The sequence below is a fragment of the Prionailurus viverrinus genome, unplaced genomic scaffold (genome assembly GCF_022837055.1).
Source record: "Prionailurus viverrinus isolate Anna unplaced genomic scaffold, UM_Priviv_1.0 scaffold_33, whole genome shotgun sequence".
NCBI lineage: Eukaryota > Metazoa > Chordata > Mammalia > Carnivora > Felidae > Prionailurus > Prionailurus viverrinus.
In genome coordinates, this window is record NW_025927604.1 from 1628825 (window position 1) to 1652758 (window position 23934).

The 23934-nt window shown below is 59.7% G+C and overlaps 1 protein-coding gene across 1 annotated transcript in view; it reads right to left on the bottom strand.

The window, feature by feature from the left end:
- The window catches only part of TPO (thyroid peroxidase), a 45421-nt gene that overhangs the window by 12874 nt on the left and 8613 nt on the right, over nucleotides 1-23934 (bottom strand). Inside the window, exons 4-13 of the mRNA XM_047845108.1 lie at nucleotides 18838-19007; nucleotides 16681-16813; nucleotides 10159-10288; nucleotides 8326-8532; nucleotides 6743-7261; nucleotides 4400-4658; nucleotides 3638-3808; nucleotides 2050-2287; nucleotides 1449-1657; nucleotides 649-819 (exon numbers count right to left, since the gene is read on the bottom strand). Of these exons, the coding sequence (XP_047701064.1) occupies nucleotides 649-819; nucleotides 1449-1657; nucleotides 2050-2287; nucleotides 3638-3808; nucleotides 4400-4658; nucleotides 6743-7261; nucleotides 8326-8532; nucleotides 10159-10288; nucleotides 16681-16813; nucleotides 18838-19007 (2207 nt within the window). The remainder of the gene's footprint in view (nucleotides 1-648; nucleotides 820-1448; nucleotides 1658-2049; nucleotides 2288-3637; nucleotides 3809-4399; nucleotides 4659-6742; nucleotides 7262-8325; nucleotides 8533-10158; nucleotides 10289-16680; nucleotides 16814-18837; nucleotides 19008-23934) is intronic.

A 23934-nucleotide genomic window follows, 5' to 3' on the forward strand; every position in this document is an offset into this window, starting at 1 on the left:
AGGGGCAGTCGTGGCCAAGGTCGTGGGCCGATGAGCGGAGCCTGCGTGCCTCCGGCATCGCTTCCCCGGCTGCCGCGGCCCAGTGGGGTGCACGCACGGTTTGTGGGTCACTTCTCAGCCAGCGGGCCTGCGGTCACCAGGAGTCCCCGGCCTCAGGGACCCACACACAGGGATCTGCTGCAGACGGCCATTCTGCCCGCTCCTCCGCAGGGGCAGGGCCGCTGGGGGACCCTCACCTGCGCTCGCGCCCCTCCCCCCGCACCGCTGCCAGCAGCCAGGCTGGACGAACGGATGGGAGGTGACCTGGGGGCGCCCACATGCCCAGGTGCGCAAGCCGGGCGACAAGTGTGTCCCAGGGCGTTCCGAGAGGAAGCACCTCCCTCCTTCAAGTTTCACTCGAGAATGTGGCTCTAGAACCTTCTCCTGTGAGTCACTGACTTGTCCCTAATACCTGCGTGCCGACGTGACGGTCGTGACACATCTAGACAGCGGTCCACGAGGGCACCCCCACCCAGGAGACGCTTTATTTCCCCGCCACCCGGGAGGGTCGTTACGCTCAGAGGCGCCTTTTCAGGAGCCACACTTGCACTTACTCCCAGTCTGACGGGCACAGATTTGGGGGTGAAGCGGGGGCTGAGGAGCACTCACCTCTGCACACGGGGGGCTGGAAGCGCCCGCCCCGGGGGGAGCAGGCCACCTGCTCTGGGCCGTGCAGCCGAAACCCATGGTGGCAGGAAAACACCAGCACGCGCTGCCCGGGCTCGCCGCACAGCGCCCAGTCCCCGTTGTCCACTCCGCCCTGGAGGCCACACGCGTCACCTGCACAGGGACGGAAGGCGGGTGCCCTCAGCGCTCACTGCCGGCTCCGCCCCGCCTCCGCCCGCCACTCGGACCCCACGTCCCGCGGGTTGGTCCAGCCGCGCACGACCAGGAGCACTGGCTTCAGAGCCAACCCCACCTGCCTCAGGACACCGGCTCCGGACCAGGTCCCCCCCCAGGCTCTGCTGCCCCCCGACACGCTGCTCCCTGGTCACCAGACACAGCAATGGCGTCCAGGACGCTGTGCCCGCACCTTCCTCCTGCATCAACCCCTCCCTGGGAGGCCTACCCAGCCTTCCTGCCCCCTGGCGCCTCTCAGGGCTCTCACCTCCTGCCTCCTTCTCACTCCCTCACCCCCCTGACCCCCCTCACCTCCCGCCTTCCAGCCAGAGACATTTCTGCCACAGCCCAGCGGGCCATGCAGCTTCTTGGCACTGGGCAGAGCTCTGCAGACGGCACCACTGAGGCCCAGCGGACACCTGTGCCCCCGAGGCCCATGAGCTCACCTGTCCGCCTGCCCACCCCGACTCGAGGGTCCCATGTGCAGCTCACGTGTGGGGCGCCCACCTCCCCCGTCCTTGCAAATAATGCATGTGCCACGACAGAAGTTAAGAAGGGCTTTACGTCACCTTGAGGAAGGACCTCCCTCCACGCGTCCAGGTTCAGGCCTGGAATGTTCTCGCACGACTCAAAGTCCCTCGGGAATCTTCCGACCAGGAAGGCGTCAGGGGGCACGCTGGGGAGACCCGTGTTGTCACAGATGACCCGGGACAGGGAATGCCTGGCCAGCTGGCGCCGCTGGGCCTCCGTGAACACCCCGCTGCTCTCCCACCAGAACCTGCGCGAGAGGAGAGGGCCTGGGACCGGGCGGCCGTTGCGGTCCGCATGCTTCCAGACTTCTCACGCCCGCCATGCCGGGCCCAGAGCCAGGACCCTCAGGGTCCTCGCGGGGCCCGGGCCGAGGCTGAGCCTTCAGAGGGCGCCCTCTCGGGCCTGGGCCTCAGGCCCGGGTTAGCGTCCGTCTGCCCCACTGGGCAGACCTGTCAGAGAACACCCCACAGCGGGCTTCTGGCGCCAGAAACACGCGCTCTCCACGCGACACCTGCTCACAGGTGAGGCCGGGCGGTTGGGACGCGTCCGCAGCAGCTCACAGGGTGCTGGCCTGCACGAGCCCCGTCTGGGGTGACCCGGGGTCGCCTCCCGCACGAGGGCCCGGTCGGGTGCACCCACCGGTCTCCGTCCCTCAGGGCCTTCATCTGTCTCCCGATGAGGCAGGCGAACAGCGGCCCCGTGCGCGCCCGGGGGAGGAAGGTCTCCGCCAAGCCACCCAGCCAGACGTCGATGTTGTCCGGGTGACCATACAGGTCCATCATCCGGCCCGCAATGCTGGCGTTGGCAGTGGCCGTGCGCAGGTGGGCGCGGGTCTCCAGTGCAGGCAGGCCGCAGAACCGCCTCCACGCGTTGTAGCCTGCAGGGGGAGGGGCTGTAGCGTCCGACCCGCCTGCCTCACCGCAGCCACGGCTCGCCCGTCCCGTCCAGGACGCCTGGCTACAGAGAACCCACCCCACTACCCAACGTGCCGGGACGTTCTGGCACCGACGTCGGGGCCTCCCTGAAGGGCTGGTTCATAAACCCAGTGGGAGGCACAAAATGCCAGACCCCAGATGCCACGTTTTACCGCGATCGTAGCTCACCTCCCGGGCCTTTGAGGGGGAGGTAAGAGGGGACACGTGGGGGGGGGCTCTGAGCAGGCTGGCCTGGTTTCCCACGGCCGGTCTGGGAGTCCCCAACACACGCAGAGAGGGGACACGTCAGGCGTGGCCCCTGACCCAGAGGGGCTCCCCAGGCACCAGGGGAGTCGTGTCTGCACACAGAGACTGGATGGCAGGCGGCAGGGGCCTCGGGTGGCTACCAAAGGCTGGCCAGACAGCCCAACTATGGGCGCCCCAGAGGAAAGGCCACGGAGAGCATCCCAGAGGGTCTCAGGGCTGGGGCGGCGAGGGTTAGGACAGGTAAGGGTGATGGGGCCTGAGTGGGCACGGCAGGTGGGGGTGGGGAGCTAAGAGCCTCCCGGGGAGAGGGTTCCCACCCACACAGTGGCCAGGGAATCAGACTGCTGGGGTGAGACGGCCTGGAGGCAGCAGAAGGCTGTGTGCTGATTGGGACGGTGACAGGGAGGGGCGGGCAGGACAGCCGCCTCTGACTCCCCTGGAGCTGTGCCTCGTGTGGGCTGCTGGGAGGCCAGACCATCTCCCTTTTCCTCTTTTTAAACCCCCTGCTCCTGCCCCACTGGGAGGCCCCGGACGCCCTGCGGGGCCTGTCCTCTGAGCAAGCTGCATGAGCTCCCAGTGGATGAACGAGGGTGCTTGGAAGGCCCATTTCTTAGAGACTGGACAAAGGTTGGCGATGCATTTACTTCTGAGAAGACAGGCCCAGGTGGGAGGTGAGCCAGGGAGGAGCCCGGGGAAGTGAGTCTGGGGAGGTGAGCCCAAGGAGGAGCCCGGGGAGGAGCCCAAGGAGAGTCCGGGGAGGAGCCCGGGGAAGTGAGTCTGGGGAGGTGAGCCCAAGGAGGAACCCAGGGAGGAGCCCAAGGAGAGTCGGGGGAGGAGCCCAAGGAGGAGCCCGGGGAGGAGCCCAAGGAGAGTCCAGGGAGGAGCCCGGGGAAGTGAGTCTGAGGAGGTGAGCCCAAGGAGGAGCCCAGGGAGGAGCCCAAGGAGAGTCGGGGGAGGAGCCCGGGGAGGAGCCCAACGAGGAGCCCGGGGAGGAGACCAAGGAGAGTCCGGGGAGGAGCCCGGGGAGGAGCCGGGAGCAGGCAGACCTGGCAGGCCGTGGTCCCGGCCCCGCTGCAGGTTGATGGACGCCAGGTCCAGCATGCCCGAGCTCCCCAGCACGAACAGCCTCTCTGTCAGCTCCTCGTTCATCAGCTGGTCCTGTACCTGCAGCTTGGCCGGTCTCGAGAGAAGGCCCCTCACGAGGGGGTCCAAACCGCCTGGAAAATATCACGGAAGAGGCCAAGGTTGTCTCACGAGTCCTGGGAAAACCACAGCGTCTCCAACGGCCAGCTCTGCTTGCTCTTAATGGATGAGCCCTTCAGGTTCTCGAATTCCCTCCACGTGACTCCGAGGGCTTCCCAGAGCTGCTTGGGTTCTGCCGTGTGGGTGGGTCGGCACCTGGCCGGGCCCCCCAGGGGACTGACTGGTGAGCGTAGGGGGCAGGCTGCAGGCCCAAAGGGGACCCAGAGAAGGAACCCGCAGTCCTGACGTTCTCACGTTGTGCACCAGTGAGGACGGTGTTACTTGTAACGAACGTGTGCTAACGAGGTTTCTACACGAGCTTTGAAACACTAGGTGGAGGGGGGCTGCACCTCAGGTGGCCACCCTGCGGACTCTGAAGAGCTTCAGAATCCGGGAGGAGGTTTTCTGATGAGCGGTCGAGCCTTTAAAAAGCTTCTAGGTGTTGACTTTCCCCGTAAAGGCCGATAACCACACAGAATTCGGCCAAATGTGCTGGGAGCGGAAAGCCTGCCGTCACCACGGGTTTGTGGGCGCTTGTGCCGGGGAGCCTGCGGGAGGGGGCGCACCTTCCTTGAGGACCCTCCAGGGGCTGAAGAAGGCGTCCTGCAGCCGCAGCGGGGGGAGCGCGGGGTGCTCCCGGAAGCTGGCGTCCAGCCGCCGCACCAGCGGGTGCACCGTGGCATGGCCGAAGCGGAAGGCGGCCGTGGAAAACACGTTGGACACGGTGGGGTCCACGGTGGGGTCATAGCCCTCATAGGGGCCCACGTGCTGCTGGAAGGCCTCGGGGCCCAGGACTTTGGGGATGTAGTCTCGCATGGTGATGATCTACGGAGAAGGGAAAACAGGAGCTTCTGAGCGGGGCGCCTCAGCAGGGCCCGGGGGCCAGACCGGGGCCACGTCCAGAGACAGGGGAGGACTTCCTCCTGCACATGCCCGGGGGCAGAGGTGTTCCAGGAGGGACGTGCCATCCAGGCAAGGGAACAGGCAACCAGCTGAACGGATGCGAGTAGCGACCTCACAGCTCTGGCATTTACGGGACGGGGCGCGTGTCAGCGACACCCCCGACACCCCGCAGGGAAGGCCACACAAAACGTGGCTGCACACCACGCAGACACCGGGGCTGTGGCACTGCACCGCGCTTCACCCGTGGGCACTCCGGCGACGCCTGAACTCAGAGCGCAAGTCAGAAGTCCAGGCGTTTTGCGGAACCTGAGACCAGAGGCTCAGGATTCAGAGCCGGGAGTTCGAATCCCACCTCCTCCTTCTCAGTTGCGCTACTCTGGGAGGGCCGGGGGCCTCTCTGGACCGGCTTCCCTATCTGGAGAACCTCTTTCGTGGAGTTTCCGTGAGAGCAGGAACCAGCCGTGGTTTTCTGTGCTGGGTGTGCGGTGTGGTGTCCCCGTGGCAGACACGTTACTTACAGAGAGGGTCTGGGCGCTGCTGGACTCCCCGCCCGGAAGCGGGAAGGAAATGGCGCGCAAGCCGAGGGCTACGTGGGATTGAAGGGTCCTCGCCGGTTAAAATTAGGCCGAGAGAAACACCCTGTCGCTCCTCCCCCCCCGAATTGTGTCTGTCAGGCGGTTGGTTGGTTGTAACAGAAGCAGGAAGGCAAGGGGTCGGCAGGGGTCGCCACGGGAGCCGAACCCGCGTGTGGGTTTTGTAAACGAGGCCTCGTCCTAATTTGGTCCCGAGCTGGAAGATGCATCGCTCTGTCTAAGGGGACAGGACTGACGCGGCCTGTGACCCTCCCCAGGTGCCCTTCAGGATCACGGGACCCAGCGGAGAGACAGGTGCAGCCCCCTGACTGGACCAGGTCTCAGCTCGCCCTGCCCTGCAGTAAGGCCTCAAAGTGACTTCTCCACAAGGTTTTTGTCCTACACCTGTGGGTTCCCCTCGTGGGAGCCCCTTCCTCGACCTGGGGCAGGGGACGCGCCCCCCCCCCCCCCAGGGCTGTCTGTCCGCGGGCTGAGGGGCCCCCAGGACGCAGCCCATGCCCCTGCAAGGGTTTTACCAACTCTTTCAATGCAACCTATCGTTATTTTAAGGTTTCCAAGGCATTTGCAAAAACCCCAAAGAGAAGCTATTGACCAAAGAAAACACAGAAGGAACTTTGAAAGTGAAATGTGAGCCTCAGAAATGTTGTAAAGTCCTGGGCAGCCGCAGGGAGGGGCTCCGGGGTGATGGGCGGGGCTCTGCTTCGTTCTTGCCCTTGGACCTGGACCCCTGCTCACACGGGACAGCTGGGAAACACACCGTCTGTCCCCGCGGAGCGTGCGTTCGGGGAAGGGGCACAGACACGACACGACACAGAAAACAAGGGGACACGCGCCATGGCAGAGCGGGGGGCGGGACGCCCCCGACGGGACCCTGTCTGAGAACGGATGCGCCTGCATCGCCTGCATCGGAGGCCACTTTGTTCAAGGTCAGAGCGTGTCTGACGAGCTGTTTGACTTTGCCAGAAGACGGTGGCGGGTTTCCGGGTCACATTACATCGCCGTCCTCCAAATCTGCCTAAACGCCCCTTCACAGGCCCTACGTGGTTATCACTTCTTTTATTTCGCCGACCGCGTGTTCCCCTCTGTGAATCGTCAACGTGACTCCGAGGTGAGCTCCCCTCCACCGCCCGCGGGTCCGTGTAAGCGTGGGCATCAGGTTCCCACGACCGGCTCCACCCTCCAGCACCACCCCCACAGCACCGGGCTCCCGCGCTCTTACCCCGCCCCCTGCACCAGGGGGCTCCCGCCCTCTACCCCCCACCCCTCCCCGCACCACGGGGCTCCCCCCGCTTACACAAGCACGCAGCTCCTTCCGGAGCTCTACTCCTGAACCTCGGGGCTCCCGTGCTCCCCGCCTCCCGCCCAGCTCCCGTCGCCCACACTAGCACAGGGCGTCCCAGTGACCTCTCACACCTGGTGCAAGGCGCCCACCACCTTGCGCGCCTCCTGGTAGGCGGTGTCCGCGCTCCAGTGCGCGTTGAGGGCCTTGAGCGCCACGGCCAGGCGGTTGTGCTCCCGCAGCCACAGTGTGTGCAAGGCCGTCAGGGCGGGGACCTCGCTGGCACGGCCGTCCCCGGCCAGGAAGCAAGGCGCCTGGGCCGTCCCGCGGGTGCCGGGCTCGGGCGCGCAGCCCGTGGGGCCAGGTGGCCGCGCGAAGGGCAGGTAGGCGCGGCCGGCGTCCCAGTGGCGCGTGTTGACCCGGAGCAGCCCCTCCGCACTGGTCCAGTTGCGCAGCTGCTTCTCCAAGGCTGGGGAGCTGCCGTACACGGTGGACGCGTCCAGGAAAGAGGTCAGCCCGTTCATCTGCTGTCGCGGGTTCGCCGAGGTCAGGTTGCCGAAGAAGGCGCCTTGGATACCGGTGCCACAGGCCGCGGAGGAGCGGTAAAATGGCAAACAGGACCGGCCTGAGGTCCCCGAGCCGTTGGTGGGTAGCTGCCGGCAAAGGGGAGACCGGGTCACTGGGCCTCTGCAGACACCCTGAAAGCTCTAGGCGAGCCGGGACCCTAGGACACCGGCGCCGCTGTCTGCCCCGCCCACTTCTGTCTCCTGCCCCGCCCACTTGCCCCCCTCCAGCTCCGCCTTCCTGCCAGGGTCAGGACATTCGGAGGAGGCTGGAGTTTCCTTAGGTGTGATTGGTGCAGGCCCCATGGTGCCCTTTCACCCCTTCTCCACAATCTTTCCTTTTGGTCTGTTTTGTTTAGATGCCTGGCCTGTTGGGGCCTCCTCTGCAGACGCCCAAAGGGTCCTAACTTCTGGTTCTCTTATCGGGACCTCCCACCAAGCTCGGGCACAGCGTGGCCCAGAGTGGCTGCTCCAGGAAGGTGTGTGGTACCTAGGGGACATGGCCCAGACAGTCTGCTTTTGGGTAGAAAGTGCTCCCCCTACCCCCGACCTTTGAGGATGTTTTCCAAAGAGAAGTGATGAAACCCTTACCTGCACTGTCTCTTCCCTTGCTAGTAAGAGAGGAAATTAGCACAATATTTACAGAGACCAGATTTGCAGTGTCTGTGGGCGCATTCTGTGCTCCCCCAGCTCTGTACCGTTAGCCCTGCCGATGTGCCCGCTAGGTGTGCATGCGTGCCCCAGGCTCTATGTCCAGGTGTGCGCCCGCTTTGTTATTTGTGACAGCATTTTAAAACAACAAAGCTTAAAACCACCTAAATGCTCATGAAGAAGCTAATCGTTAGTAAGTTATGACGCGTACTGCAGGACTGTCGAAGTCTGAAAACAATCACGTTTCTGTCCACTTAATGACACGGGGAGAACTATAACTACTGCTCGGAGACCCACACCAAGTTGGGAGCAACGCACATGGTGCGACACACGAGCTGTGCGTGAGGCTCCTGTACGCACATAAGGACACGTTATGTACATACACGCACAGGCAATTTCTGGCCGCATCCAAAGGTTTTGACCTTTCATTTTAGACTTCTGTTTGATTTTTTAAACGACATCTATTACTTTTGTAAGCAATGTGAAGGAGTTTAAACTTGTACCTGTATGGGAAAACACGGGTCTTGGTTTTTGCAGGTCAACTGGCAGTCAGCTTCTCCCTCAGATGCAACTTTCCTGGTGCTCTGAGGGGTGAACGCGATGTCGTGATCAATATATTGGCCCCACACCATCAGGAGATCAGAATATTGGTCATCTTCCGTGACGGCCTCGTTGGAAACTCGAATAACTTGCCTTGTCACCTCCCGGACCTGGGTGAAAGAGACCAGCTTGTCATGTGGGAAGGCCATCGGCAGAGAAAGAGGACACTGGGGGACCCTGAGGGTCGTAGGGCCGTGCTCGTTCACAGGACAGGAGGCTGCGCCCATTCACGGATGGCTGGCGCTCAGAAGTTCGAGTCTGTGGCATTAGGGTGGGTGGACACATCCAGGCTGCCTTCAGCATAATGCATTGGTTTGCGGTGATTGGGGGGCCTTCGTTAACTGCCCTGAGTCTTAGTTTCATTATCTGCATGTGAGTATGAAATGTTGATAGTTCAGGATCATTGTGGGGATTAAATTAGGTAATTTATTACACAACTAGCCATTGGTGTGACAGAGGTCATGACTCAGAGGACAGGGCCACGGAGGGCTGTTCCCCAGGCCTTGACACCTTTGTGGATGTGATTACTGTAAGGACCTCAAGACAGGGGGCTACCCTGGGTTTCCAAGTGGATCCCACGCAATCACATGGTTCTTAAAATCGGAGAGCTTCTCCTGACTGTAGGCAGAGGGGATGCAGCTTTGGGGGGGCAAGAGCCAAGGAGGCAGTGTCCCTGGAAGCCAGGGGGCCAAGAAGCAGACCCCAGCCTCCAGGAGGAACGAAGCCCAGCCCACACCTGGATTGGAGGCCAGTGAGACCCATGTCAGACTTCTGGTAACTTTGCGTAGTTTAAGCCACTAAAATTGTGCTAACTTGTTACAGCAGCAGCAGGAAACTAATACATCCCATTAAAGGTACCTGAGCTCTGACCTGAGTAGCTGTATAATTCTGGCGGGGTTGCCCTTAACACTGAGAGTTCAGAAAGCCTCAGGGCGCTGATAGGTCTGGTAGCTAGTGCAGGACAGGAAAGGTGTTATTACCTCATTACCCAGGCAGCTGAATGGAGGCTGCAAGTGACCTGCAGAAAAGTACGGGTTAGCACACCCAGAGGGGCCTGTGCCAACCGCAGGGAGCCCACGGTGAGGCTCTGACACCAGGCGGCTCCTGTCCTCCTGCCTGTCAGCCAACGGAAGACCTCCCAGGGAAGCTGTTGGTTTCCGTAGGGGAGCCTGGGGACGGGGTGGCGGTCCCCAAGCTGGCATGGTCACATCCTGACTTCTCACACTAAACAGGGCGTCCCTTTTATGTTTCTGGAGAATTCCACTGTCACATATAGGACGGGACCAAGCAGACTGGTTTGTTCATGGAAGCAAGTAGTCAAACGGAGGGTCAAATATCCATTTTTTTAACCAAATTGATCAGTGGATTGGATATGAGTTTGCTTAGCAAATAACTTGCCTCTGGGAGTAAAGCGGCAACCATCCATGGTTTTGCATGAATGAATGAATTACGTAACTTTAAGAACCTTTGAATACACCCCCTCCTCTGCCCATGCATAGAGGATTTCTTTCAAATACTGAAATGAGGTGACGAGCAGAGAGTTAGAGGAACTTTAACTTAAATCTGCCTTGTTGTGCTCCCTGGCTGGTGACTGGGATCTCTCTGTGCCCTGGAGCACAGGGGTCGTGAGGGTGGACGGGGACTCTCCGAGCCCACTGCCCTGAGCAGGCTGGCTTCCTCCGAGGTGGCGGGTGGCCGGGGAGCATCGTGGGGACACAGCGCTGTGAGCTACATACGGGGGGCAGTGGAAAGCCGTTGTACAGGACGTGGGGGTTCCACCCCCTGGCCTCGCTGATGCCGTCTTCGTAGGCGGGGGGCAGCCACCTGGCCAGGGCTGTGTTGGAGGCTCCCCACCTGGGATGGTCTCTGCAGAAACAAATGTGAGGCTTCCAATCATGAGATAGCCTACATCTGGGGAAAAGTGATAGATGAATTAGAATGGAAACACTGGTTCAAAGAGCAAAAGGAAATGCGAATTTTCTGCTACAGAAAAATCTGTTCTTTGTTTTTTAACAGCTAATTTGGGTATAAAATTGTTCATGCTCCCTTGGCATTTACCAACCAAATCCACGTGGGGTCACTCGGCATCTGGGGCGGCCCTGTGGTGCTCTCTGCAAGAAAAATGAGCAAGGTGGCCATTTGAAGGCAGCAGGCAAGTGTCTGGCTCAGGAGGTCACACGGCAGAAGGACCTGAGTGGGCAAACATTGGGATCTAGACTTCAACGATCCTTTCGTGCATCTGATGTGTAGGCACTTGGAGCACCTAAGTAGCAAAGTCTGAGAGACTCGTGACACGCTGAGTGGTTTTTTTAGTTTGTGGAGTGTTTAGAAATAGACGTATTTAAAAATTAGTTGTGTTCTGACACAATTATCATTATTAAGGACATCATGTATGTGGATCATTCTGACATAAATGTGACTGATTCCGATGCTCTAAGAGGGAAGAGAACCGGGAGCTCCTGCGAGTGGTTTCTGATCTGGGCAATGGAGTCGGCACATTAGAAGGACAGACTGAACACGGCTTCTCCTGATGGTGCCACATGGCTCCTGACTTAGGGAAAAGGGTTTTATTGCATCCATCACATCGTGGCTGCCTTACCCGGGAACCCTCGGGAGCACCTAGCAGGAGGCGGGATGGGCACTGTTGTGTGTCTGCAGGGACAGTGGGTGGGGATAATTTGATTATCAGTCCTTCGTTGATCTCCAGCACACTGGAGTGGTTCAATTTGCAGAGCGACACGGGACAGCAATGCGTTTAATTAGCTGTCATAAGTCAGCGTGGGGAGATTGGTGTGCGCTCCAGTAAGGTGTCAGATTTGTTACAGTTGGTTTCTCTTTACTGGAATCCCATGAAGAATGGCTTGGAGGGGTACTCTTTCAATCAGTTACAAATGAGATTTTTTTTTTTAATAATTTATTGTCAAATTGGTTTCCATACAACACCCAGTGCTCATCCCAACAGGTGCCCTCCTCAATGCCCATCACCCACTTTCCCCTCTCCCCCAGCCCCCATCAACCCTCAGTTTGTTCTCAGTATTTAAGAGTCTCTTATGGTTTGCCTCCCTCTCTCTCTGTAACTTTTTTCCCCCTTCCTCTCCCCAATGGACTTCTATCAAGTTTCTTAGGATCCACGTAGGAATGAAAATATATGGTATCTGTCTTTCTCTGCCTGACTTATTTCACTTAGCATAATACTCTCCAGTTCCATCCACATTGCTACAAACGGCCAGATTTCATTCTCTCTCGTTGCCAAGTAGTATTCCATTGTATATATAAACCACATCTTCTTTATCCATTCGTCAGTTGATGGACATTTAGGCTTTTTCCATACTTTGGCTATGGTTGAAAGTGCCACTATAAACAATGGGGTACAAGTGCCCCTCGGCATCAGCACTCCTGTGTCCCTTGGGTAAATTCCTAGCAGTGCTATTGCTGGGTCATAGGGTAGTCCTATTTTTAATTTTTTGAGGAAACTCCACACTGTTTTCCAGAGCGGCTGCACCAGTTTGCATTCCCACCAACAGTGCACGAGGGTTCCTGTTTCTCCACATCCTCGCTAGAATCTACAGTCTCCTGACTTGTTCATTTTAGCCACTCTCACCGGCGTGAGGTGGTATCTCAGTGTGGCTTTGATTTGTATTTCCCTGATGAGGAATGACGTTGAGTATCTTTTCGTGCGCCTGTTGGTCAAATCCTAAAATCTGTATGGAACCACAAAAGACCCCAAATAGCCAAAGTAATATTGAAGAAGAAAACCAAAGCGGGAGGCATCACGATCCCAGACTTTGGCCTCTACTACAAAGCTGTAATCATCAAGACAGCGTGGTATTGGCACAAAAACAGACACATAGACCAATGGAATAGAGACTCCAGAATTGGACCCACAAAAGTATGGCCAACTAATCTTCGACAAAGCAGGAAAGAATATCCAATGGAAAAAAGACGGTCTCTTTAACAATGGTGCTGGGAGAACTGGACAGCAACATGCAGAAGAATGAAACTAGAACACTTTCTTACACCATTCACAAAAATAAACTCAAAATGGATAAAGGACCTGAATGTGAGACAGGAAACCATCAAAACCCTAGAACAGAAAGCAGGAAAAAACCTCTCTGGCCTCAGCCGCAGCAATTTCTTATTTGACACATCCTCAAAGGCATGGGAATTAAAAGCAAAAATGAACTATTGGGACCTCATGAAGATAAAAAGCTTCTGCACTGCGAAGGAAACAATCAACAAAACTAAAAGGCAGCCAACAGAATGGGAAAAGATATTTGCAAATGGCATATTGGACAAAGGGCTAGTATCCACAATCTATAAAGAACTCACCAAACTTCCACCCGAAAAACAAATAATCCAGCAAAGCAACGGGCAGAAAGAAGATGTGAATGAGACGTTAACTGCTTAGGCTGCGATGTTTGTGCCGAGTGACTTTTCTATTTCAGTAGCTTGTGGGCTATCACAACCGCCCAGGGGCACTCATGTGCCTTTGTGGACACTCAGCAAGGGTGTGCACTTGACCTGCATACCCCATGTGGCCTGGTGCCCTGCCGGCCGGCCTGGAAGCATGACCATCTCGGCCTGCGGTGCGGGGGCCCCTGCTGGAGCTCCCCCATCGGCGGCAGCAAAGACCCGTGAGTGTGAGAGATGGGCCGTGGAGGGGGCACGACTGAACCCTCCCGGAGGAACAGGCTTTTCCGTAATTGGTACGTGCTCAATGTGTTCCCCAAACTCTGGAAACCTTACTTATCGTGGTGACATCTGTGCCCACGTTGTGTTCCTCGATATTTCATCAAGAAACCAACACCAGCACCGTCTACTTTTCCTTAAAGGCTAACAAGCGTCCGTGGGGCCTCGGGGGGTGGCCTGTGCCTGTCAGGGGTGCTGTTCCGTTTCGGGTTTGTTTGGATTCAAGTGTTAATACCAGTAAAGGATCTGAGGACAGCGCGGGTGCTGACCCATCTAACAGCTGGTTTCAAGCAGATAAATGCAGGCGTTTAAGGGAGAGGATGGTGTGAAGGTGACACAAACAGCTCCCTCAGTGCGCTGAGATCCTCAAGGTTTCACCTCCGCTGGGCAATTTCGTGCCTTCGGTCCAAACACAAAGGAGAAGAAAAAGTCAGTGTGAAAATGACCCCAAAGCAAATGGCCAGAAGAAAAGGGCCCTGGGGACGTGAGTCTTCAGATGCCTGGCGTTCGTACAGCCACATATGTTGGCAAAGCCAGATCCAACACTTAATTTGGTTTTTGACAACTTTTTTTGGCAAATTAAGACAGAGAATTATATATACACCAGAACGTATACTAAACCTAGGTATCTTTGGGGGTTCTTCCTATAATTTCAATGTACGTATCAAGTTTCGCCTTCAGAGTGTATTGTTTCCTCTATGAATTCACGGGTTTTGAGGAGAGAAGGTCTCCACGGATGAAGCTTGGTGCAGAATTAGCACGTAAAGGAGACTGGCATGCCAGCCTCTGGTAGGATGACGACCTGCAAACCTGGTCCCAACCTCTCTGTACGTCCGTGTGCAGGACGCACATCAGGCAGGCCTGGGAATTAAGCAGACGAATCCAGTAACAGGCTGTGTCTCTGTCACCGTGTGGATGGAAACGTCGTCTGCAATCTCCATGCCTCTGCCGGATGGTTAGAGAGGCTGAGGGCCAGGTTTACTGGCTGCCATCTTTAACTCGACGTTAACCAAGCCTGAGCCGTGAAGAGTGTCGCTGTCACCTTGAGAAGCAGTATACATCACAGCTGCCTGATCGTAGGGGCCTCCCCCCTGCTCTCGGGAAAATTCACATTGAAGGATGTTTCTGGCCCTCTGTGGCTAGTGCCCTCGGCCAGAGCCAACTGGTCACATGTGGAACGGTCATTTCATGGTAACAATCATGGCAACACCTACTGTCCCCAAGCTTGTAGACTGCATGCAGGGACCTCTAGAAACGCGTCTCAAAATCAGCCCTGCCGGTATCATTCCCATTTTATGGATACAGAAATAGAGCCCGGAATGCCTCCGAGAGTCATCAAGGTGGTCCCCGCTGCACGCAGCAGCCAGAACTGGACAGCACATGTGTGAATTTCTGACGTCCTACATGTCACGTTTGGATTTACCGTAGGAGACACAAGCAGCACCCATGCCCACACCGCCACACGCGGGGAACCCAGGTGGCTGCCGGAGCCCGAGGACCAGCTGAGAGCAGAGAAGGGCCACGTGAACGGGTGTGCACTCGATTCCTCGTGAGCAACACGCTTGTGGCACCGATGAGGTCACACAAACAGAAGAGAGACCGTAGACATCCTTCTCCACTTTGGCTGCTGATTTTGCGTGATGCAGCCCAGCAGTTGGGATATTCTCAGCAGAGGGAAAAGGAAGGTTAGAAGCCACGCCCCACACACATGAGGTCTACGCTGCGAGAAAACCAGTACAAGTGGAGAGTTTTTAAACCCACCGTGTGGAGACTTAGAATTTGTACGGTTAAATCCCAGGTCGCTCTGGCCACCGCACCGCTGTCAGTAGGCCCAGAGCACCGCTGTTCGCTGCCTGGCAGCAGCTATAGGATAAGAAGGGACTTGGTTAAGGAAGAAAAAGGGAAGCAAAAACGCCCACTGCGTGTCCGAGTTCGAGTGTGGAGGAAAGACCGCAGCAGGAAGCAAACCCCAAGAACTCGGAAAGAAGCACTGGCGAAATTTAGGACAAATGGGAAGCATGACAATGGTAACGGCCAACACGTCCGCGATTTAACTCTGCCACCTCGTAGGGAAGTCTGACCACCGGCGAACCTCGAAGGAACAGCAGTCCCGGCTTCCTGCTGACGACAAAGCTGCTTTCAAAACTGAGATAAAAGATGTAGAAACTCAGCGAAATAACCAGAAGTACCCAAAAGGAAAATACGCTTTCCCAGTTAAGAAAATACGGATCAGAAAGAAATAGCTGCTAAGCCTTTACTCCCCGGGTGTGAACACACCCGTGTGCATCACGCCCGGGGGGGCCGCACAAGCCTTGTGGAGCTGATGGGACCCGGGGCCCGTGTGAGCACACGCGTGTTGGTCTCTGCGGCACAGACGTGCACCCCGGAGCAGCCATGAGCGGTGTCTCCCGTGTGCACTGAGGACTCACCGGTCCGGGCGTCACCGAGGCTCCCGCCCTCCGCAGCCTGCACCCCAGGCAAAGCCAGCGCCAGCAGGAGCCGGGGCGTCACGGAGGAAAGAGGTGCGGCCAGGAGAGGCACCAGACAAGACCCCCCCGGATGGAGCTGGCAAGGGCTCCCCAGGGGGGCCCTGCCCCCACAGAAGGAGCCTCAGAGACGGAGGCGAGAGGCCCAGGCCCTCCTGGGGAGGGGGACGGGGGGTGCCCAGGGACGCCCTCAGTGGCGTGCAGAGTGGGGGAGGGACGCCGAGCATCTGGTCGTCCTTGATGGCTTGGGTCACAGGCATCACCCTCTGCCTCCGACAGCAGCCCCGTGTGCACGGCCACCGCCTGACCAGCCACGTGGGTGTCCCCGTTTCCTTTCCTTCATGTATTAAAAATGGGAGCTGTTCCTGTTTACGCCAGACCCACTGGGGCCCGTGGCCTTATTTGTCAGCTGCGAGGACCAGGCTGTCACATCCCCCAGCATGTGTCACGGTGCCTGGCTCTTTGGGCGCTCAAAGTGTTCTGAATAAACAAGGAATGAACGAATGAACGAGCCAACGAACGGACGCATGGCTGACGGCCTTTTTCTCCCAGCCCCCACCCCAGGGCCAGGCCGCAGCGGTGCTGCCCTCCGGTGCCTGGCGGCTGTTCTCCTCCTCCGCCCGTGACCCAGCCCTGCGTCTGGGTCTGACGGAACCGCCCTCGGCCCTCGTGCTTCCGGGTTCTGGTCTCAGCTGAACCCATGGCTCCTGGGCCTCCCCAGCCCCGTCACACTCTCCCCTGCTCTCTCCCCTCCACGCCACTGTCCCCCGCGCTTGTGTGCCACTCTCTCCCCCACCCTCCTGTGGGCCCTGCTGTCCAGGGGCTGGGCGTCCCCTCACCGGTCCTGCAGGCAGATGTCCAGGGGACACCCGTGGACAGGATGGGGGCCGGGTTCAGGGGCCACTGGTAGATGGGACGGGGGTGGCATCCAGGGGACACCCGTGGACGGGTGGGCAGGTGAGGTGGTCGAGGGTAGAGAGATCCGGCGCTCAGAGGCGGAGACGACCCCGGGTGGTCTGCCACCTCCCTCAGGAGGGCCGCTCATCGTGTCGGAATCCAGCTGAGAAAACCGGAAGGAAATACCTGTTGGTGCAGGCGCCCGTGATGAGCCTGTACTTGTTTGCCAGGCAGGTGTCTGGACACGTGGGGGGCAGCATGTGAGGCAGGCATCCGGACAGGTTCGCGATGGTGCTCAGCACGTCTTCTGGTAGGACATCTGAGGAGAAACAGCAACGCGTTTGTGGCGGCAAGCCTACCGATGCGGCGGGCACTGTCCCACACTCTCAGGGTGTCTGTGACCCCTGTGTTCGGGCTCACACGGAAGCCACGCGGTTCGCTGGGGCAAGGGCTTCCTTCTCCGTCAATCCAGTCGCTCTCTCAACAATCCCCCTGAGCCTCTCACCGCCAGCAGGTGGCCTGTTAAAACCTGGTTTTGCTTTGTGATCGTTCAGGAAAGCAAGTCAGAGCTCCAAGCCCCCAGACACAAGCCACCTAGTGGGGTCGCCTCCCCGACGTGCCTGTCACACCCTCGCGGTGATGGAAGACAGCCAAGCGCAGTCCTTGTCCCTCCTCCAAGCCTGCCCTGGTCAGGCGTGCCCGCAGCATCCGTGTGTCCATCCACAGAACCTTCTTTTCTCTGTGCACTGATTTCTGGATCCCTTCTCCCGAATCTTTCTAGATTAGGGGCCCAGAAACCTGTCTCTTATTTACTCACTTTCTCCCCAATTCTGTTGCTGCTTATTGAACAAATCAAAGCCAGGACCGCTTTGTTGTCTGCTCGCAGAAGGGATCACTGGCCACTTCTCCAAGATGGTTTGTACAAATCTTCAAGATAACGCCTTAATAAGCCGACTAACCAGACACCCGTGAAGCTGAGGTATTCGGCAGAGAGACACAAGGAGGAATGCACCCTGTAAACTGGGGAGAAATGACACCAGCTTCCTGACCATCAACGTGCGCCGAGCAGTCCCTGCGGCTCAGTGACCCTCCGACCACGCTTTCCGCTCAGCCGACGGGAACGTGTGCGGCTCACGACGTGAGCGCAGAGCCTTCAGAACAGGAAGCGCTCTGCCGTGGGAAGCGTGACCAAGCCCGCCGCACGGAACCACGATCGTAGCTGCGCTGACGGACGGAACCAGCGTGCGCGAAGGGCGGGAAGCAGGGCGCCTGCAAGTAGCTGTGGATGCTGCGCGCTGATGAGGTCCCAGGGGCCGCGTGGCCTCAGTTACTTTTCCCACATTCTACACTGTCTACACCTGTCCACGCTGTTGACAATGGCAGCCATAGGAAACTCCCTAAATTAATGGGTTCTTCATTTCTGTATGTTGGCCTGGGCCAAACCCCTCTGCCCCGTCTCCTGATACCCCTGCACCCCGCGGCTGAGCAAGGCTCTGGGGACGGGATGGGGCCTACAGCCCTCAGAGCCCTCACTCAGCCCCACGATTTGACACAAAACCACGTCAGAAGAATCTTTGGCTGCCGTGACGTCAGTCGAACCTGGTAAGTGTACTGTCTGAGAATTCTGGTGAGTCCCGACTCAGCCAAGCCTGTCTTGTTGTAGAGACTAAGTAACCACTTTAGGTTAAGTGTCTACGGCCAGTTCGGATTAAGGGACCCAGTAGCTCGTGGCACCACACTGGAAAAGTCTGGGTGAGTTTGTTTCTTAAAAATCCTGCCTTCTAGTTGCCCACCCCAGGGCTCACAAATGTGCCCGTGGTCACGACGGCCATCAGCGCAGGGCCCTGCACCCACGGGGTGCTTTCACCCGATGCAGCTTGAGCCCAAGTCTATTTTGTTCTGCCAACAGCCCGGCAAGCCGGCAGCCGGTGTGGTGCCCAGTTCAGGGTCGAGCACCCTGGTTCTCCAAGGCTCTGAGCCAGTAACAGGCAATGACTTGCCGTCCTTGCTGGCCCCTGAGCTCCTGGGAGCTCCCCGGGTTCTGACCAGGTCTGTGGACCTCCCCACACTCCGTCCACCATGACGCGGGACGCCCAGGAGGCTGAGCTCCTTGGCAGGTTCAGTTCGGACGGCAGAGCAACAGTGACCTCCCAGGCCAGTGCAGACACAATGTGACGTCTGCCTGAGCCTGTTTATTTAAGAGCCAAGTGTCGGTCCTGGGAGTGAGCGGGGACCCCATGTGTGTGCAGCGGAGTGAGAAGTGCCCTCGAAGTCCCCACCCAGCCCGGGGGTCGGCTCCTCGGGGGCCGCGGCTCCGGGTGGGGGGCACCTCGGGGAGCTCACCGGTGGGAGGCTGAGATCGCCTGAGCTTCCCGTAGACTCTTGTCTTCACGGCCTGCACGGAAGCTTCCATGATCTCAGCCGCTCGGGCGACGGCGCGGCTGGTTGGCTCGGGGAGCTTGGAAAAAGACAGCAGCTGTGACGGAGAAGGGCTCTCTCGTTCGCTGAGTTCTCTGCGCACAAGAGGAGACTCGGGGTTGGTAACTCTTTCGTGGCTGTGTTCATCGGCCGTCACTGATGGCTTCAGCGGACGCTGTGGAGCACCACATGGCCAGCACCGTGCGGGCTGCAGGTCAGGCTGATATACACGCTGCTCGCCGGGACTCAGGGCTTAGCCAGGGGACAGGGCCTGTGCGACACTGTGTGAGATACACCTTCTCCCCCAGATCCCGAGATGCCTTTGCCGTGTTCCAGCCGGTGAGCGAGCCGCCCTGAGTGCCTGCAGCCCTGCGAGGCCCCGGGGCCAAGAATCAGCCACCACAGGGCATGACGCAGCCACACGCCCTTTGTTCTCGAACCGAAATCACCCTAACGCGAAGTGCCATCGGTGTCGCCGGCAGCTGGCCTTCCTGGCCTCTCACATCCCGGGAGTCCCGGCCACAGGGGGTCAGTGCGGCCCCTCTGCCCACGGCATCTGGGGGCCAGGGCCCCAGGAGCAGGGGGGCCGGGCTGGCCTCTGTGCCGAAGCTGCCCTCGCCTGGTGGCTCCTGCATCATGCGGCCCCAGGTGGAAGCAGGAGCTGGCAGGAAGGCCCGACGCTGAGGCCTTGGCGAAAAACAGCCAAATTCTCGCTCAGTCGTCCCCCTTGCTGCCATCCAGTGGGCCACCTCTGTGTTCCATTTGTTAATAATAAGCACAAACGGGCAGGGCTTCCTGGGTGAAAACAGTGTGGCAGGCGCTGTGCTAAGTACTACTTTCTTCTCAGTAATTCCTCACAAAGGCTCAGGGGATAAATTCTGCAATTATGCCCATGAGACCAGAGCAGCTGGCCTCAGGCCGACAGCCAGCGAGAGAAGGACCCGGTATTGGGACACAGAAGTCACACACGTCTGCAACGTGTACGTTAGAGACACCTGAACGCACATATAAAGGTATCTGACATGTAACTTTAATATAAAAAGCTGTGCTTAGACCTGCCAGTGTGTTTTTTAACCACATGATGGCATCACGCACTTGAGGGGATCCAGCTTTTCATAGAAGCTGAGACACTGGCCTGCATACTGCACAGACCCCCAGACAGGGGACCCTGGCCCCAGACACGGAATCCCAGCCCCAGACAGGGGACCCTGGCCCCAGATACAAGACTCCCAGCCCCAGACAGGGGACCCTGGCCCCAGACATGGGAACCCCAGCCCCAGACAGGGGACTCCGGCTCCAGACAGGGGACCCTGGCCCCAGACACAAGACTCCCAGCCCCAGACAGGGGACCCTGGCCCCAGACACGGGAACCCCAGCCCCAGACACAAGACCCCCAGCCCCAGACAGGGGACCCTGGCCCCAGACACAAGACTCCCAGCCCCAGATAGGGGACCCTGGCCCCAGATACAAGACTCCCAGCCCCAGACAGGGGACCCTGGACCCAGACACAGGAACCTGGCCTCAGACACAAGACTCCCAGCCCCAGACAGGGGACCCTGGCCCCAGACACGGGAACCCCAGCCCCAGACACAGGACTCCCGGCCCCAGAGAGGGGACTCTAACCCCAGGCACAAGACTCCCAGCCCCCGACAGGGGATCCTGGCCCCAGACATGGGAACCCCAGCCCCAGACAGGGGACCCTGACCCCAGACACAAGACTCCCAGCCCCAGACAGGGGACCCTGGACCCAGACATGGGAACCCCAGCCCCAGACAGGGGACCCTGACCCCAGACACAAGACCCCCAGCTCCAGACAGGGGACCCTGGACCCAGACAGGACCCTAGTTGTGGACACCGGACCAAGCTGCAAACATGAAGGGACCCTGGCCCCAGCCACGAGCCCCCAGCCACAAGTGCCAGGCTTTCTGGCCCCCCCTGAGACTCTGTGTGGACAGGAGAAGGGCCCTCCAAAGATGTCCACACCCCAGTCCTCAGAGCCTGTGAACACGCCTGGCCGCATGGCAAAGGGGATTGGGTTGCAGGTAGAATCTGCCTTGCTGGTTAGCCGATGGTAAGATGACGTTTCCCTGGATTGTCCCATGGGCCATGTGCCCCCCAGGTCCTTGCGAGGGGAGGACGAAGTCAGAGTGAGGACGACCGAGGAGAAGTGCTCAGGGACCCAACGTCACCGCCTGAAGAGAGAGGAAGGCCCACCAGGGGACGTGAGCCGGGAACGAGCCGGGACGGTGAGGACAGAGGTTTCGTCCCGCAGGCTCCTGGGCTCTGGTGCAGCGAGGGCCATGCCAGGCTTGTAAGCACAGGACCGTCTGCCGACTCACGAGTGCCATACTGAGCCCTGGGGTTTGGGGCAGTGTCTGCATGGGCCTCGGGGACGAGCACCCCACTGCTCCCAGATGCCCGGGGAGGACGGCGGTCCGTGCGGTGCGGTGGCCTCGCAGCCTCGGCCGGGAACCCCACTCCACATGGGCTCCCTGCCCCCCCAGGAGCCCTGCCTGTTACGTCCACAGGATTGAAGCTTTCCTGCTTGTGCAGGGAGGCGGTGTTTCTCCCAGGGCTTAGCCACTCTGTGGGAGACCTTGGAGAACTGTCCAGAACAAAGGCAGAGGGGCCTCTTAACTGCCTTTCCGAGCAAACAGGTGAGCAGAACCTTCCAGGGGCAAACCCCCGGCTGCCGGGCCAGGCCACAGCCCGGAGCACGGGCTTCCAAGGTCACAGACACCGCCGGCACGGCCCGCGGTGGGGAGGCGGCCTCCAGCACGGGCGGGCCTGGAGAGGCCACCTGAGGAAAGGGCTGTGCCCACCGTCTGCTTGCGGGAGGGGCCCACGCAGGCAGCTGCACCCCACGGGAGCTTGCACCGGTCACACCGCCTCCCATCCCATGGGAGGGGTCCCCCGAACGATTGAGGCGCCTCCATTGAGACCACCCCATCTGCTGGGACCCAACAGCGCCCCCCAGCCTGGGACCCAACAGCATCCAGCCCACACCAGCCTGGGTCCGTCCCCGCTCGGGGCACCTGCCCGCTCACGGGGAGAGTGCACTTTAACACGCTGCTCTGTGCTTGTGGCTGACCCCCTGGCTGCGCTGTTCCAGCCCCGATCCCTATGTAAGTCTTCTCGTGTGGAATCCCGGGACCAGACTGCGTCCACACAGCACACATACGCCCTCACCCCTGACAAAGGTGTGGCTCCTTTCCGGGCTGGCCTGGGGGAGCACGTGCAGATTCACAGAAGTGGGCTTTCACTGAGAGAGTACAGACACATGCCACACATATGCACACACGCACACGCATGCGATGGGAGCCCAGAGCCCAGCACAGTACACACACATATGCACACACACACGTGTGACAGGAGCTCAGCACACACACATATGCACACATGCACATGTGTGAGCCCAGTGCTCACCAACAGAGCCCAGCACAGTACACACACATATGCACACACGCACACGCATGCGACGGGAGCCCAGCGCTCACCAACAGAGCTGAGACAAAGCCCTTGGAGCCCTTCTGGTGAGGTTGACAAGACACATCCTCACGTCCAGACCCGGCTGGCCCGGCTTGGAGCGAGGACCGGACACCAGCCCCTGCCCCTGGGCCCCAGCCTCGTGCAGCCAGGCTCCCGTGCCCCACACAGACCTGCCCTGGCTGGCGGCAGGCCCTCGTGTGCTTCCCATGGACGGGTGGTCCTCAGAGATCTCCTCGGGGACGCACGTCACCCGGCTGTGCGGCCTCCGGTGTGGACTGCTTCTCCAGCCCCCAAGGCACCCAGGCCAGCCTGTGCTGCCCACTCCCGTGACCAGGGTCTGCCTGCTGACCCCCTCCCCCCGGGGGGATTCTCTGTTCCCTGCGAGGCCCCGGCTCCAGCTGGCTACCCTGCGTGCGGGCCTGGCCGTTCCGGGCCCGTGACAGGCTGGTGGCAACCACGAGTTGTCCTGCGGGCGTGTGTCCCTCTGGGTGCCTGGGCTGCTCCCTGCGGAGGCGCCTCCACTCCTGTCACCTCCGCTCCATAGCCACCCCGTGAGGTCGCGGGGGTCGCTCACGCACGTCACAGTGCACACCCGGACCACGGCTGCAGGTTGACGGCCTCAGCTCTAGAGGTGAGTAAGGCAGCAAGCATGAAGAGGCGGCATACCTACCCTCTATTCGCAGCAAAACATGCCTGATTTGGAGCTCAGATCTGGGGAGCTCTCACGGGCTCAGCATCAGCCGTGCATCGGATCCCGGGTCCCGATGTCGCCCTGGTTCCCCTGGAGCGTCAGAAGCTCCCTCAGCCTCCCCCACGGAGCCGGAAAGGCCACAGCGTCTGCAACGGATGGGCTCCAGGGACACCGCAGACCAGGTCGTGCCACCCGGGGCGCACCTTCTCCAGGCAAAGTGAGTGTCGGAAGTGGCCGGAAGGCCAACCTGGGAGGATTTAGCGCCCGGGGACGTGAGCCCCAGCATCGTGCCATTTACACTAATACGAGCGTTGGGGTCCTCGGGTCCACGTTCCTGGACCCAGCGCCTCCCGGCACCACGGGTCCCCTGCTGCTGAAGCGTCACAGACAGGAGGACCTGCTCCCCACCGCGTGCACGCGGGCCCTGGGAGCGCATCCTGGGAGCGCCAGGGAACGGTCATCAGCCCTTAAAGGCAAGTCATTGGGCACTGGGGGCATTCGGGACCCTCCCTGGGAGACTCAGGGGGCAGGGGTGGGGGGGTGGCCGAGGTTCTCCCTGACATGCGCCTCTGGGCTCACCTGTCTGCTCCCTGTCCCGTCGCTCACCTGGGCCACTTCTCAGCAGCACCTTGGCCCCAGCCATCTGGGCTCACAGCCAGAGCACGGGGGGATCACAGCCCAAGCACGGGGATCACAGCCAGAGCACGGGGGTCACAGCCAGAGCACGGGGGTCACAGCCAGAGCACGGGGGTCACAGCCAGAGCATGGGGGGTCACAGCCAGAGTACAGGGATCACAGCCAGAGCACAGGGGTCACAGCCAGAGCATGGGGGGTCACAGCCA